A 15749-nucleotide genomic window follows, 5' to 3' on the forward strand; every position below is an offset into this window, starting at 1 on the left:
AATATTTATTGTAGACAGCATCGCATCTTCTAGCAAAATTCTACTTCTTTGTCCTTTCAGCGTTTTTTTTGTTGTTGTTGTTGTTTTGTGTGTGTGTGTGTGTGTGTTAGGCTAATTTTGCCTTTTATACATTTTTGTGTTTTGTGGGATAATCTATGCACATTCTTTAGGTTTTAGTTTATATATTTCATGTTTTTAGGTTAAAAAGTTCATTTTTCAATAATTTTGACAACTAAAACGTTCATTTAAAAAGATAAAGCCGATATTTAAAAATAAATATGTCTTATCTAAGGTAGTCATTCCCTTTGACACCTTGCTATATAAATTTGATTTACATTTACTTACTGCTCCTTACTATACTCTTACCCCATCTTTAATACTATAATTGGGATTTGTGCAACAGAATATTTTAGTTAATTTATTTCTTACTATTAGTTTTCTTTTTTTTTTGTTGTTTCAAAAGAATCCTGTTAAAACAATTATTAACTCTTCACTCTATGTTTAATTTATTTTAGAGCCATTACTAGGTCTTTCATAAAAACTATACATTCTAGGGTTTTAAATTATGACTTACTTATTCATCAGCTGAAATAGATCTTTAAATTATTTATTTTACTTTGGTTTTCCTAGTGCATATTTGTAGAGAGGCGGGTTAGTCTACTTTCTCACTGCTGCAGATGTATGTCTTCTGTATTTACTCATGAAGGACAATGAGCTTAGTATAAAATTCTTAGGTTCATTTCCTTTCAAGAGCTTTAACTGTTCTTTTGTTGTCTGCTGAAATTCGCTTTGCAGAGTAAGTCTTAAGACAAATCCTGTTTTATTTTGTTTTGTTTAAATCCAGAAGAGGAGCTTTTAGGATATGTTTTTCTTTGTATTTATAACGAAAATGTATGTATTTAAGGATGAGTCAAGGGGATGCAACTCCTAATATTTCCTGAGACTTACTGAGTTCTTTCAGCCTAACTTGTACATTTTTAATCAAGTGTTATTTTTATTACTTGCGAAATCTACCGTGAGACTTCATAGCTTGGGCCCTGGAGTCTAGGAGATACAGCTTCAAAGCCCCATTCTGGTTCTTCCTGTTACATGACTTTGGGAAAGATTTAACCTTTCTAAGCTTTAGTTTCCACATCTAAAAAAAGAGAATAATAATGTTGTCTACCTCATGGGTTGTTTTTGTGAGCATTAAGTGAAGTGATGTATATAAGGCACTTGATAGAGCGCCCTGTGAATAAATAGTAAAGATTCAGTAAATGATTGTCCTCAGAGGAAGACAACGTTAGTATCCTGAAGTAGGTTTCTGTTTTCTGTCCTCCAAATCCATCATCTTGACTTTTCTTGTCATCTCTCCATTATTTTCCTGAAAAAAAAAAAAAAATGCAGCAAGTTCCTATATCTTCCATACCATTAACTCAGTTTTCTACTATATCTTTATCGGTTTGCTTTCTCCAATGCAAACTTTGCTTTTGCTAGACCTTATTGTCTTTCTTTTTCTCTTCTTCTATTTTGACATCTGAGCTTGCTTTATTTTTGATTTATTCTTTTTTTCTGCACTATGTTTTCCATAGGCTCCACATTATTGTTGTTTTTCTTCTTTGCTGTCCTCTTTTTCTTTCTCTTCCCTTCTTTCTTCTGTCCCTTGTATTCTCTTTGTATGTTTCTTTTCCCTTCATTTCTTTTTCTTTTCTTTGTTTTTGGTTTCCTTTTTTTTTTTTTTAATTCATTCTCAGTGATAAACTCTGGTTTCATAAACTGTGATGTTATTCTTGCTCTGATTATTCGAGCACGGACCTACTCAGATCTGCTTTTGAAGAGGGCGGGATGATGGGCAAAACCCCCTAGCAGCAATTCTTCCAAAGTGAGTATGCTGGGTGAGGATGCGATCGTTTTGTAACCTACTACCAAAACCGGAGGCTTACCAGACAGTTCCTACAAACACTGATAACCTGACTCTCCCCTTGTGGCTTCTCTAGTACAAGATGGTGGTGGAGTTAGTTGGTCAGAGCTAGGGCTCTAAAGTCAGATTGCCTGTAGCCAGTGTCACCTCTTGCTACTTATGTGCCCCTGAGCAGGCTCATTAAACTTTCTGTGCTTTGATGGTCCTTATTTTGGTAATAAAAGTAATAATACCTGTTTCACAGGATTGTCATGAGAAATAAATGAAACAATGAACATAGAGTCTTTTTCACAGCGTGCAGCACACAGTGAGTACTCAATAAATGCTATCTAATACTCTGTGCAAGAAAGTGTGGCTGGTACAATAGGAAATCCACAAGTCAAGATATTGGTTCAGAAGCTCAAGGCTACCAAGGCCAAAGTCTATGTTATTCTCTTTATCTTTTCTTAATGGTTACTGCAGTTACAAGCCTTAGGAGGAAGGAAAGATCGAAGGAGGATCAGGGAGTGACTATAGCAGGAAAGCAAAGGCTTTCTCAAAAATACCCAAAACCATCCCACTTATGTTTCATTAGTCAGAACTGTCTCTTGTGCACCGCTCACTATCAGGGAGTCTTGGAAAACATGATTTTGGCATCCCAACATACACAGTAGGAGAGACAATGAAAAGGAAAGTTGGAATTTATCTCCTATTTCCTGCCATAGTTTCTGAGAATTGAGACTCTGAAAACAGGGAGAGGAGAGATATCAGAGTTAATACTTGGGCTGCCTTGAAAATAAAAGGAGTACTTGTCCAGTAGAGAATTATGTGTCTGCTTTTTTAGCCCATGAATATCTTGGGTCTTTAATTCAGGAGACAGGGAAACAGGGCTGAGGTTTATGGGTATTTCGCCCCTTCTTCCTTTCTTTAGGTGGCAAGCCAGCTTTGTTTACTTAATGTAAAGTATTTGAAAAAGTTAAAAATTACTGTTCTCATTCTGGTCGATCAGCCACAAGGTTATTTGAAATACCTACGAAAATTTTGTAATAGATTTCTGTTAATCTTAATCTTTTCCTTAGTGTGTGTTTGTGTGTATATGCAGTGTATAACTGTTTAAAAATATTTTTTTGTTACTATTGATGTCTACTAATTTAGAAAGACATCCAGGAGTTGACATATTAAACCAGGAGTTGCTAATAGACGGAATAACATTTACTTAAAATGCTAGAATCCAAAATGCTTACTAATTTTCATTCAAGTTTAAAATGAAAGCTGAACATTGAAAATCCTTGCTTAAAAAAATATACTTTGATAAGCATGTAGAAAAGCATCATTTTAATTCTTTGTACTTAACTATAAAAAAAAAGAAATGCTGTGGAGTAATTTAAAATAATAGTAATAACAGAGATGCAAACAACTATTTTTGTTGCCTGTCCAAGGGTTAAACTGCTGACTTTTGAGGTAAGAACTCTGCAAATCCCTGAACTGTGTAGAAAAGTTTCAAAGACATTTCTGTTTGGCAGTTCAGTGAAGCGAATAAGTATGCTCGAAATCCTCATTCTGATACTTGGTATTATAAAGCACTCCGCTATCAAACCAAAGAATATTTCACCGTCCTCTAGACAACATCACATCAATGACCGGCCACGAAGGGGGAAGATCTGCCCACAAATAGAGAGAATTTGTTAAAATGGGTGGACAGTTTCTTCCTCGGCCAGTCAGTTTTCCACCTATGCCACTGGCTTGTAAAAACCAATCTTTTTGACAGATCTTAGTAGCATTATTATTTAATTAAACAAAAATATACTAAGGTGTTGAAATGCTATTTTGTTCATCTGTTACAGAAACTAAAAAACATACTAATAAAATTTATAAGCATAGAAGAAAACTTAGCTTAAGTGGAGATTCATCAAAGTTGTCCTGAATTTTTCTGGGATGATAGGTTGTTCATCTCAATAAATCATAGTGACGTCTTTGGAAGCCTATGATGTGCCAGGAACTTTATATTTATTACCTCAAATTGTTGCAACCACCCTGCAGAGTAAGTCTCCACATTTCAACTGAGAAAACCGAATCCCAGAGAGATTCAGTAAGTAGCCCAGTGTTACAGAACTCTTATTAGGTAGCGGGTCATGATTTACCCCAAGTCTTCCTGACTCTAATCCACAATTTACATTATTCTCCTGTGATTAGAGACTATGTTTATTATTACTTTAAGAATGAATTTAAATTAGAAATAGAAATAATGGAGGTGGCAATGTCCTCTTTCAGGATTAGGTCAGTTAGCTTAGAATTGCATATTTATTTATTCATGCCAAGTGCTGGACAGCATACAAAAAATTAGCAGAAAAGGGAAAATGTGCAATGTCCTCCAGCGTCTTTCCCAGGCTTGGGTTTCTTGCAGCTTGACTGGGATAAGCTTAGGGAGGAAGCTCTCATATTGTCACATTTTGTCTACTTCAAAAGATGGCAAAGCTTGGGGAGGGAAATGAGGGTCAGATTTAGATTCCAGGATGTGAGTTGTATAAAGAGAGAGAGGCTATTCGAATGGTCAGAATTTATAGTCTCAGGGTAATATTATTGGAGGGAATTGAGCGTACAGGATAGCTGGCGGAAACTTTTGTGAATTGATATCAATGCATTTGACCTCAAGTTAGTGTACTTCTTCTTTCTGACCATTTATCGAATTTTATTCCATGAGAGTTTATGTAGCAAAGTGTTTCAATGAAATAACTCTTGAGCTTGCAAACAAAATATCATTTGTTTGTAAGGCTGCTAAAACTTAACTGACGTCTTTTAGGTATAATGACAAATTCTGCAAATAAGCCAGAATTTATAAAGGAAAGAAGACACTAAAGTTTAAATGACAGAATTTTTCTTTGTAAATTAGGGGCTATTTTCTTTTAAGTCTAAGAGACCAAATTCTTATACCTTTGGATTATGCTCAATTTAGGCAATCGGTGAGTGGTTTCACAAGAGAGTATAATAAAAATGTGATTTGGATGATCCCAAATCGTTTTTCTCTTTATCGTTTCTGCTTTGGTCCAGGTGTGGATGGCTCCTAAGTAGGTGTCCAGGCGATACTAACATGAGTCACATTTCTAAATCTGGAGGTATTATTAACTCTGTTTTCTCTTACTACAACCCAACATTAGGCTTGGAACTTTTGAATTAATGTTGAACACAAAACAAAACAAACACACTCCCATTAACGGTATATTCCTGCTTGAGGTGGGACTGACGATCTGATAGTCTTTTCAGGGTCTTCATTAACTGACAAAAGAAGACTGGTTTCCTTTGTTGTATAGTCAGTATTTTATTCTTGAATCATCATGGGCATGCACTGACTACAGCCAGAATAATGTTTTTACCAATTTCAGTAGGCTTTAAACACTTTCTGCCTCATCTTCGTTGTTCCAGCTCATAACAAATTCTTTTCCCATAAATGCTGACTTATTTAGCATCTGTGCAATGATATTGATTTTCTGGCTACTCGTTCCTTTTTCTATTTTATGCAATCTTAAGAAATATAAAAAGCGTCTGGTTTTGTCATGGATTTTTTGATGAATATTTAGTAAGTTGTATATTTGGATGATTGCTGATTGGTCATGCGATTTCTCTGTAGGTCTGCTCTATGTAATTGCTCATATTGCATTAGACTCATTCTTGTATTTAAAGAAGATGGCCCTGTTTGGGGAGCAGCTTTCACTATTAGTATTTGCTGTCACTCCTGTCGTTGATAAATTCTCTTTCTGTACTAAGATGTGTATATGTTGCCCCTTTTTCTCTGTTGCCCCTTGAATGCTTATTTTGATAAATCTATCCAGGACGGTTGGAGGGTACGTTAGTTCTTTTTTCTTTTCAATGAATGCAGGTGAGTCAGTCACTCAACATTCAAAAATTCCCCTTGTTTTTACGGACCACCAAGTACAGATTTTTTTTCAAACACTCACACCTATGCAGAATTACCTGGGACAACTCTCAGGGAGAGAAATTTTTTACTTTAAGTGCTAGAAGTTGCACTTAGAAGCCCAACAAGAAGCACCAGACAAAATGTCTCTCTGGGGATACATCCTATTTCTTCTAAACCTACTGTTGGGCCTATGAAATACTGTGAACTGCGCAGAACAAAAATATAATACAAACACCAGGTAGTGATAGTGTCATTCATTATCCTGTTTTTACAGCTGGAAACTAGAAGTGTTTGGGACGAGGTTCAGCTGAGGTTCCCTGACTGGAGAAGAGTTACCTAACCAGTCTGTAAACCACATCAAAGTGTGAGCATCTCAGGCAAGGTGACAAGTTTGTAAAAATAATGTTAAGAAACAATGGAATAATGTTATGACATTATATCAGAATAAAATAATATAAAAAATATATATTTTTCTCTAGCTGGATCTCTTTCTGTTTACTTTTATAGAGTATGCCCATGTTAGGTTTTGGAACCTTAAAGCGAAGTTAAGACTCAAGAATCTCCTGAATTCAGTGGTAAACAAAAATCAGCCTACTGAGTTGAGAGGGACAGTGTGGGTACAAAAATTGTGTGACCATGAGGACACGATATACTCCACTTGGCTTCCTTATCCAATTGTCAAAGAATCACCTGACAAACAATCGTGTGTGTGTCCGTTTCACTTTTGTGGGTCCTTCCAGAGATGGTGTTAATAGTGATTGATAGCATACGTTCTGCAGCTCGTTTGAATTGTAGCTCTACCACTAACTACTTATAGGTACTTGAGTTACTGTGTGTAACTCACAGCCTCGGTTTTGTCATCTATGAAATGGGAATAAAAATATTACCTATATCATGCAGTTTTTCAGATTACAAAATAATAATGCATGTACAACATGCAGTGCCTGGCCCTGGCCAAGTGCCTGCTAAATGTTGGTTATTATTATAAGGTCATTAAAGGATATAAAACTTCATAACGGGAAAAAATTACATATACAGGACTCTCCAGAAAAATCACGTATATTTTTTTGCCTTGAAAGATCATAGGTAGATAGATAGCCACATCTTGCAGGCATTTATAAATGTTACCCTTTTAGTGTATATTGTTATTTAAAGATAGCTGTCAATAATTCCAAGAAGAAACCTGAGAGATTTGAGGCATAACCGCATGTGGCTTGTTATGGGACAGTGGTCACCAGGCTCAGGGTTAAGAAAATCTGCTCTTTTTCTCCAAGTTGCTTAGACTTTCAGCTTCTTAGTTATTGCCTGTCCCCAAAGCTCTCGGTGCTCAGTCTTCTTGCTCTTGGAGGTGACAGGGGTCTTGGTTTTCAGAAGCCAGGGAAGTGTGGGTCCAGGGTGTTCGGCAGAAGGGGGTAAGTGTTAGGGCGTCTCACACTGCCGCTGTGAACTGCAGAGCTCCTGGCACTGGGCACTCAGCCCGCCCTTCTCTGCTTTCACTTTGTATTTGATTTACCAGATGTCCAATCATTTGACTTTTTCACTTCTATATCATTTTTGTCAGCATAAATATAAATAGATCATAAAATGTAAATCAGACTTCCTCATAAATAAAATTCTCTCAGGATACTAACAAATTCATCTATGACTGTTCCCTAAGCTAATTAGTTACCCCCTTCCCCCCTTACAGGTAGAAAAACCACTGGTTCAGAATCCACTGGTTTTCCATATTATCTTCCTCACTTTGGTGAAATTCAGAAAATTGTGAAATTAAATCACTTCTGAAGTTATACATTATCAAATGTCAGAGTAAAATTATCTGAATGCCTCCTTCTTTCCATGTGTAGTTCCAATTTTCTGAAGCTAATTTCTTCTAATCATAAGCACTTCAGGAAGAACTAGTTTTTGCAACTCAGCACGAGGGCAAGTAACTCTTATTTCTGCAGGCTGAGTTGAATGCAGGAGGTTTCCCAAATCTGCCCGAATACAATTGCTTAAAGTACAAAATAAATATTCCCTGTTCTGTTACTATTATTTTGTTTTTAGTGCTAAGGTTCCCAATAGTCAAAACCTTGCACTTGATATTTCTTAAGGAATCTTGCCCCAATGTGATAGTTAACATGGGAAATTTGTTTCTCTTCTTCTTCCCCCCTCTACCCCCCGCAGAAAAGGGTAAAGTTTAAAATATGGAAGTTTTAACTATGTGTTAAATGTTATTTTAAAATCATTAGGTTAATTTAGACATTTATCAAATTTCGCTGTACTTTTAGGTATCTTGCCATTTGCTCATGAAAAAATAAAAATATTTTTGAGGATTCTGCTTTACCATAAACAAGTAACTGGAATGTCTTTCCAGACAGCTTTTGTTGGTGGTGCTTCTGCTCCTCATCCAATAACTACACTGTGAAAGAGAAAGGAGATTAGCATCACATCTCAGGCAGAACTAGAACATTTTATGCTGAGACTAACATTCAGAATTACACCTTGACTCATTTCCTAATTTTCCTCACAGTAGTGCATCGAGTCTACTAAATTATTACATGGATTCAGTATTAGTCAGCAAAGGGCCAAATCACGCTATTTGTTTTAGAAGCAAAACTTCCCTGCCTCCTGGGATCCATCACACAACTTCCCTCCCTTTCTTCAGGATTCCGTGCCTTATCAGGTTCTATATTGGTTCCTAATGAGTATTGTATCAAAACAAAACAAAAATGATTATGTTTTCATTGTTCTTATATTTTAAAAATTCATGTGGTCAGGTTTTAATTTCCTTAGTATTAAGTTCTTTTGTTGATACAAACATACAAAATAGTCTAGACCCAATCTTGCCCCTCTGAAAACTTTGAAAATGACAGTAAAAACTCCTTTTTTCATTTTTCATCTCAGCTCATAACAAATAGGTATCAGAACTCTATAGTACTTTTCTCTATTTCCTTCATTTTCAAACCACCACATAGGAACCGTGACTCATAATTTTGCAAATAATTTTGTTATCTACCACTTCTTTATGGCTTATTATGCACCAGGAACTAAGTTTAAGTATTTGGCATTACTTTGATTCAGTTGGTGCAATGAAGTAAAGTAGATATTAGCATCCACATTCTAAGTGGAGAAACTGTAACTTCGAGAAAAGTCAATTTCATATAGGTAGAAAATGAAGGATCCAGAATCATCACTGGGCCCCCTCTCATTAGGCAAACACCCACAAAAATACGTATGTGGTGATTGTGATGGGGAAAATGTAGTATGGAGTGAAGCAACATGCAGCTCCGTCATTGAAAATTCACAGCAATGGAGATACCAGGTTCTCCCTCTGCCTGGGAGATGCCAGTGTCCATCCATGCACATACGACGGGGGCACAGAGATGACCACATGCACCTGTCATACCTCAAGGAAGATAGTGAGTCATTGTCTCCCCTCCCCCAGTATTCTGACCCATCCTTTGTAAATATCCTTCAAAAATGAAGAAAATAAAATAACTACACAAGCTGCATGATAATTTCCATATTTCCTTGTTAAGTAAAAACTTGTCACACCTTGCATTCAGATACTAAATTGAATAAGTGTCCTGATTAGAATGTCATAATGCATGGAGTCAAATGCCTTCCAATATATAGTCTTTGAAAAAGAACAAAAGTCTGTATATATGTACTTGGATTTGTTTTCTGTGTGTTTAGATTAGCATTGCAGCTCTCCAATGACAGTATCTCCTGTTTGACAGTTTCTTTGTGCTCTTCAGTGCTAACAGCCACAAGAAATAGGTACCCAATAATTTAATATAATATCTACTCATTGCAAATTAAGAATACTCTCATAGCTGTGTGTGCCTTGCAGCCCAGCTTTGGGCCCTGTACAATATTCTCTTTTAGGAAACTGAAGACAGGAATTTGATTTTAGTTGAGACTTTTTCCGTATCACACACAGACATGTAGAATGTTAAACACTGCTAAGTTCTTTGTTAAATTACAAATCAATTGCCTGTCTCTACAGCTGAATAAGGAATGTTCCAGAGGCCTTCAGTTTTGACTTAGCTTATTGTAATGTTCTGATGATGATGCACTTTGACACTATAGGGCCAGAATTGGGAGCCATTTCGTTGAGGAAACTGGAAACCCTCACCTTTTAAAAACTAAATTACCCTAACATCACATTATTTCTTAAATTTAAGATGATATTTTCTGCCTCCCTCACTAATGTCACTTCTCCATGTTGAGAACAAGAGCGGCATTTGGCATTTGTGTATTGCAAACCCAAATCGCTGACCCTTCGTTTTTAGCACTTTGCCATTTTGCTTTCGCTTTTTTAATTTGCTTGTGACTCTCTGCTTCCCCCATCTTTTTTTTTTTTTGGTACAATGATTCTTACCTTGTCTTTCCCCAGTCCGTTTCTGACCTGGAGAGACGTGCAGCATGTTATTGTCAGGACTTCCCGTGCAGGACATTTGAACGCTAATGACTGGAAAACCAATGCTGCTGGTTTTAAGGGTGAGAACTTCTTTCATATTCTGTCACAGGCAAACTATTTTTATTTTTCCCCCCATTTTAAACAGAGAGCAGGAAATCTAACCCCTCGAAAGAAACTTTAAATTTTGTGCTGACACACGAAGAGCTTGATCTTTTAGTAAATAAAAGGCAGATTTTTTTTTTTAAATAATTAAAACAATACATATAAGGCAGATTTCCTTGGCTTCCCACATCGTACATCAATTTCTTAAAAGATAACCAACTTCCAAGTATAGTCGGACTACGGGGCTCCTAATCAGTTTATTTGCTGTCATTGACTATCTGAGTGCTATTCTGTAATAATGTATTTAAAATTCCTCACCTTCTACAATGATTACCTTCATTTAAATAATAACTGGTATATCGTTCACTCGAGTATAGCACTGTTAGTTTCTAGGCCATGCTTTCTGTACATTTTGGGTTTTTTTTGAACTTCCACAAACAGAAAAGTAGGCATACCTTCTAAAACATTATATAAACTAAAACTGCTTATGAAACTTTATAATATGCAGTCTTTATGAAATTGTGCATAATATATAATAAGTGCTGACTATTTTTCCCATGACTGATAGAGATTATTGTTTCCTCAAACTGTATTACTAACTGTAGCCATTTTGTTGGTTGTCATTCATAACATATGTTAAAATAAAAAGAAAATAATTATATAAAGCAAATGTCCTAAAGTTTAGTATATTTACTCAGGTTTCAGATGACCTAAATTTAATCCATTAATTTAAGTTACAACAAAGATTACTTTTTGTCACATCTGCAGACTTAAATTTACTCCCAAATAATCTCAGTATCATTATATATCTCTATGAATGAAAAATGACATCTCATAACATGGAGAATATCAGCTAAAAAATTGAGGTTCTGGTCTTCAACTCATTGGTTACAAGATGAAAAATCCTGGGCAAATTATTTAATTTTTCTGGACCTTAACTTCCTCAACTTAAACATTTTAGAAACTGATAATATTATCTACATATGATATCTTATGTATGATTTTAATATATCCTTAGTGAATTATACCCAATGTATGCAAATAGAAAATGTAATTTTAAATTATTTGCAAATAGCTTATTATAGTCTCATGCTTAGCCAAAACTTATAAATATACCAGGTAACAAGCACCATATAAAATGTTCTTGATTAACATCTTCACTGAAAAGCTTCCCTCCATTTTTAGAACAAGAATATCCCTCTGCTTTTCAGTATTATCAAATTCTTTTCCATGTTCATAAACTAGATAACGCAGCAGTGTTCAATGAATGCTCAGTCTAAAGAGTTGTAAATACTTTTTGAGATCACATTTTCTGAAGCCCAAATCAAGACACTTGATCCCAAAATAGCAATTGTTATGTGCAGCATCTAAAATATTTGAAATTTCAGTTGTTCTAGAAAATCCAGGATGTAATTTGCCATATGTATGTTTCATTTTGATTAGCTTCCACATACATGCTCCCAGTTCCTACTATATAAATCCATGAGGCCGGAGGGTGGGGCTTGGGGGGAAGAAGGGACCAAAATATAACCTTGGCTGGTTCAACGCTGCAATGAACTTTTTAGCAGAAAGTTCACAGACTAAGTACATTGACCTCCACGAAGCTGAGGAATCAACTTTAGCCTAAATAAAAGTCTTAGTTTTACTTATTCCTTTTTGGCAACTTAGAAAGAGCAAATGGTTCTAATAAAAAACGCAACTCTTTTGAAAACCTCTGTTGGTTTTGGAGAGGGGGAAACAGGATTTAGACTAAATCGCCAGATCCAAACCTGATTCTGAAGGGGGCTGTACACTGCTTCTGGCAGGGAGGAAAGAGCATTTTACTATTGCACGTGGCAATATTTAGTATAATATTTCACTCTTCTCTTAGATTGCTGCCAAGAGTAACAATTAAAGTTCGCTTTTTCATAGATGAATTACCCTGAACGGTCTGGACTCCCAGTGGAATTGTTTTGTAATTTTGTTGATGGCAAGCCCCATATTTCATCTAAACATGATCATAATAAGAAGAATTTTTTTGAAAATGAGTTATTTTCTTTTCTACTCTTAAGCATTACCATTCCCTCCCTAGTGTCCCACAAATAAAAGTGATTAAGGCAAAAGCTAGCAGGAGAAGCGACGTGCTTTGGGGAAGGAGAGAATGCAGGTCACTAGGCTGTAGAAAGATGGGCTGGTTTTTTATGAAATAAGAACTGAACGAACAAAAAGAGCCAGTTCTTGGAAGAGGTTCATGCAATGAGAGCTCAGCAAGAGCCCATATTTTAAATTAGGTCAGCCGGCTTTTGCAGGCCTTCCTTAGCAGGAACACATGGCCAAACATTTCTCCTTAGAAGAAAACGGAAGTTGCTTACAAACAGAAGCGAGTAGCCACAGCCGCACACCCTCTTCCCATGCACCTCAGTTCTAATGCTGAGTGGGATGTATACGTGAAATGGATCTGAAAACAGTTATGCTTCCCTGGGCTTACTTTTGTGCCCTAATGTTGAGGAATTTAACTTGTTCGAAAAATATTTTATTTTTTTTTAAAAAAGAATAATTTTACAAATTGCAACGGAAACATCAGTATCAACATCAGAATTTCCTTCTCATCCGATAAAGCAGAAGCATTGCAGAGTAGCAAACAATTTGGTTTGGGGCCTGGCCATCAATAGACTTAAGAGTCTTACTTATCACTGTTAACTTCAGAGAAGCTAACACCCTAAAGAACAATCTCTCACCAAACCCTGCCAAGTCCACTTCACACAAAGTTCTCACATTTCTTCAGACATACCCATATTTAGTACATCCTAGTCAGAGAACACAGCCAGATTATCTAGACTGGCGAGGGCCTCTCCTTAAGGCAGACTTGATCCACTCTTCCCGAACACGTGCTATGGACCAGGGAAATGAAAGAGATTCCCTCCAGAAGTAGCTGCTGGCTTCCTGTTGACTGGCATGGGCAGGTTCAGGCTAGGAGGCTGGCCTTGAAAAAGTGAGGAATGTGGCTCTCTACTGATTCAGCTATGTGTTTCTCTGAGAGTGGGATTACCCTGGAGTTGCATACTGATGTGCTGGGTGCAGAGAACTTCCTTCTCCTTTCTCTGTGCTCTCTCTTCATAGTGGCATTCTATAAACAATCCTGCACTGAGATTAGCTCACAGTGAAGGGAGCCCGCCCCAAAGAGGAAGCTACTCATCAACATTTTACTGCTAATGTTACCTTAATTTTTAACAATTTTAATTGAACTAAGATCATTCTATCCTGCTGCTTCTTAAATAATAATAACCATTTGCTATACTATAGTTAAGAAGTCTCTTGAAGATTCGTTTTTCATAATAAACATAGACAGATAAATATATACATATGGAAACTGACTAAACATTATTTTGGTCATTCACGTAGTGAATAATCCCAGCTAAATTTCAGACACCTTTTAACTTTAAACCTCCTCCAGAGACAGTTTCTTTAAAAATAAATAGAATGAATATAATGCACCTATCAAAGAACCTAATTGAGATTATGCATGAGAATAAGAAAGTATTTGTATGAGACCAGATGAACAGATGTGATAGTCGCCACTAGAGAACTAAAATGCAAATTCCAATATTTTGTTACTGACCAACATTTGCAATGCCAGGAGATGACCTTGCACTAAATTGTTTGGGTTTTTTTTTCTTCAGTATTATTTCTTTCTCCCTTGATCCTTTCCCTTTCCCTTTATGAAAAGTCTGTTTATTTCTTCTCTCTTTTTTCAATGATCCCTCCTGCTCCTTAAAATGTACAGATCAGCTGTAGAAGGGCTTTTGCCATCTGGGAGATTTTCTTCACAGAATTTAATTTATGTGGTCTCTCCATTTATTTATTCACAAATATTTCCTGAGCACCTTCAGCATGCCAATCCAACACATGTTGAACTTCAACCAAAAGTAGAAGTGGAAGGAAATGTCAGAGGCCCTATTGCATTGCCTAATGTGATCTGGCCATGGTGTGATTTACAGAAATAAAAATTTACCCTGCACCTTTATTTCCCCTTCAGTCAAGCCTAGATGATCTTCCAGGTCATGTTAATAAGTGTCGATGATAGTTTTCTCATCACGCAAGGTGCAGCCTAACCTCAGCAGCAGAAGGCATCTAATGTAGAGACTATATCTATTGTGGCATGTGATATGCATTTTGACCATCTCTGTTAGTGTATAATGGCTATGTGGACCATAGAACCATGCTGAGGACTTTAATTCTGCATTCTTCAGGAATCCATGGCTGGCATCATTTCAGGAAGAATTTAGCTCTTTGTTGTAATCTCCCTTTTTTATACTGCTTTAATCTGAGGAACCTGCAATTCCACCACCCCTCTCTCCCCTAACCGCCGGGGCTGTGCGGGCTGACTCTTTCCCTCAAATCCTTATTTCTGGTTGTGGGTACAGTTATAATTATAATTGAATGCATGCAACATCGGTGCTTTAGGTTTTTTTTTTTTCCCCCAAAGTGTCTGTATTTGGATGATATGACTGTATACAGTTAAACTCTTAAATCTAGGAACAGGAATAGACGTCAGATAATAAATTAGGACCTTCTGTCATCTTTACTAGGCGAAAGAATGAAAAAAATGTCATTGAAAATCAAAAATGACAACTAAGTGAGCGAGGTTACCACGCCTTCCATTTCACTGCCCTCCCAGACTATGTAAGTCTCTTTTTTTCTACCAGCATGTTGCTGAAACCTCCCCATCCCCACTGACTCTTTCTTTGACCACAACTAAACTACTAGATTTTTTTTTTTTTAATTTCTAACTGATTTCCCACCATGGGGCAAACAATTGACAGTCTAACATGACTTCTTAGCCTCCCAAGGCCTTAACTTTTAATAACCTTTATTACTTTTAATCGCCATCATTTTATTTCCACTGGTAGGGCTGGTAATTTTAAGATGTTCCAATGTATTTTTAATACCTACCTGTCTTGCTTTCAGTTTGTAACACTTATTAAAAAGAATTAGAAATGCTGAAACCATTAAGCATGCCATGTGTTGAATTGAAACTGAAGGTTTTGAAATGTGGTGGGGTTTTTTGTTTTGTTTTGTTTTGTTTTTGAGTGTGTAAAGTGATATCTGATGTGTTACCATTTGAAAGGGTAAAGCTATATTTTATTTTATTATTTCACTGTACAAATAATATTTCATCTTTGCCACCTAGCATGCTGATGTGATATTGTAGCTCTGATTAAAGCTACATAATGCACCTTAAATGGTAATCTCCACATCATGTTTTTGAAGAAAGGTCAAAGTGAAATGTTATTCATCTGGTCAGTGTCAGAGGTGATATAGAATGAGATGCTTCATTCCAGTCCCAATCTCATTTGCAGAAATAAGGCACTCACTTCTTCTCATATATAATGCAGAGAAAAAGGGAAGTAAATACATTTGATTTTACCTAATAAAATTTGCTCACTGGAAATGCCACCTGCCTTTCCTTCAAG

At 36.3% G+C, this 15749-nt stretch overlaps 1 protein-coding gene and 1 long non-coding RNA gene across 6 annotated transcripts in view; both read left to right on the forward strand.

Annotated features, from left to right (window-relative positions):
• The window catches only part of PCSK5 (proprotein convertase subtilisin/kexin type 5), a 396723-nt gene that overhangs the window by 202268 nt on the left and 178706 nt on the right, over positions 1–15749 (forward strand). For all 5 annotated transcript variants that reach the window (XM_039843681.1, XM_039843770.1, XM_039843973.1 and 2 more), the window contains exon 10: positions 10171–10274. In XM_039843681.1, coding sequence (XP_039699615.1) covers positions 10171–10274 — 104 coding nt within the window. The remainder of the gene's footprint in view (positions 1–10170; positions 10275–15749) is intronic.
• Positions 1888–6254, forward strand: LOC120587359 (uncharacterized). The gene is made up of 2 exons (XR_005648958.1): positions 1888–2207; positions 6067–6254. It is a non-coding gene; the product is annotated as an uncharacterized LOC120587359 (long non-coding RNA).

The sequence above is a fragment of the Pteropus medius genome, unplaced genomic scaffold (assembly GCF_902729225.1).
Source record: "Pteropus medius unplaced genomic scaffold, Ma_sr-lr_union100, whole genome shotgun sequence".
Taxonomy (NCBI): Eukaryota; Metazoa; Chordata; class Mammalia; order Chiroptera; family Pteropodidae; genus Pteropus; species Pteropus medius.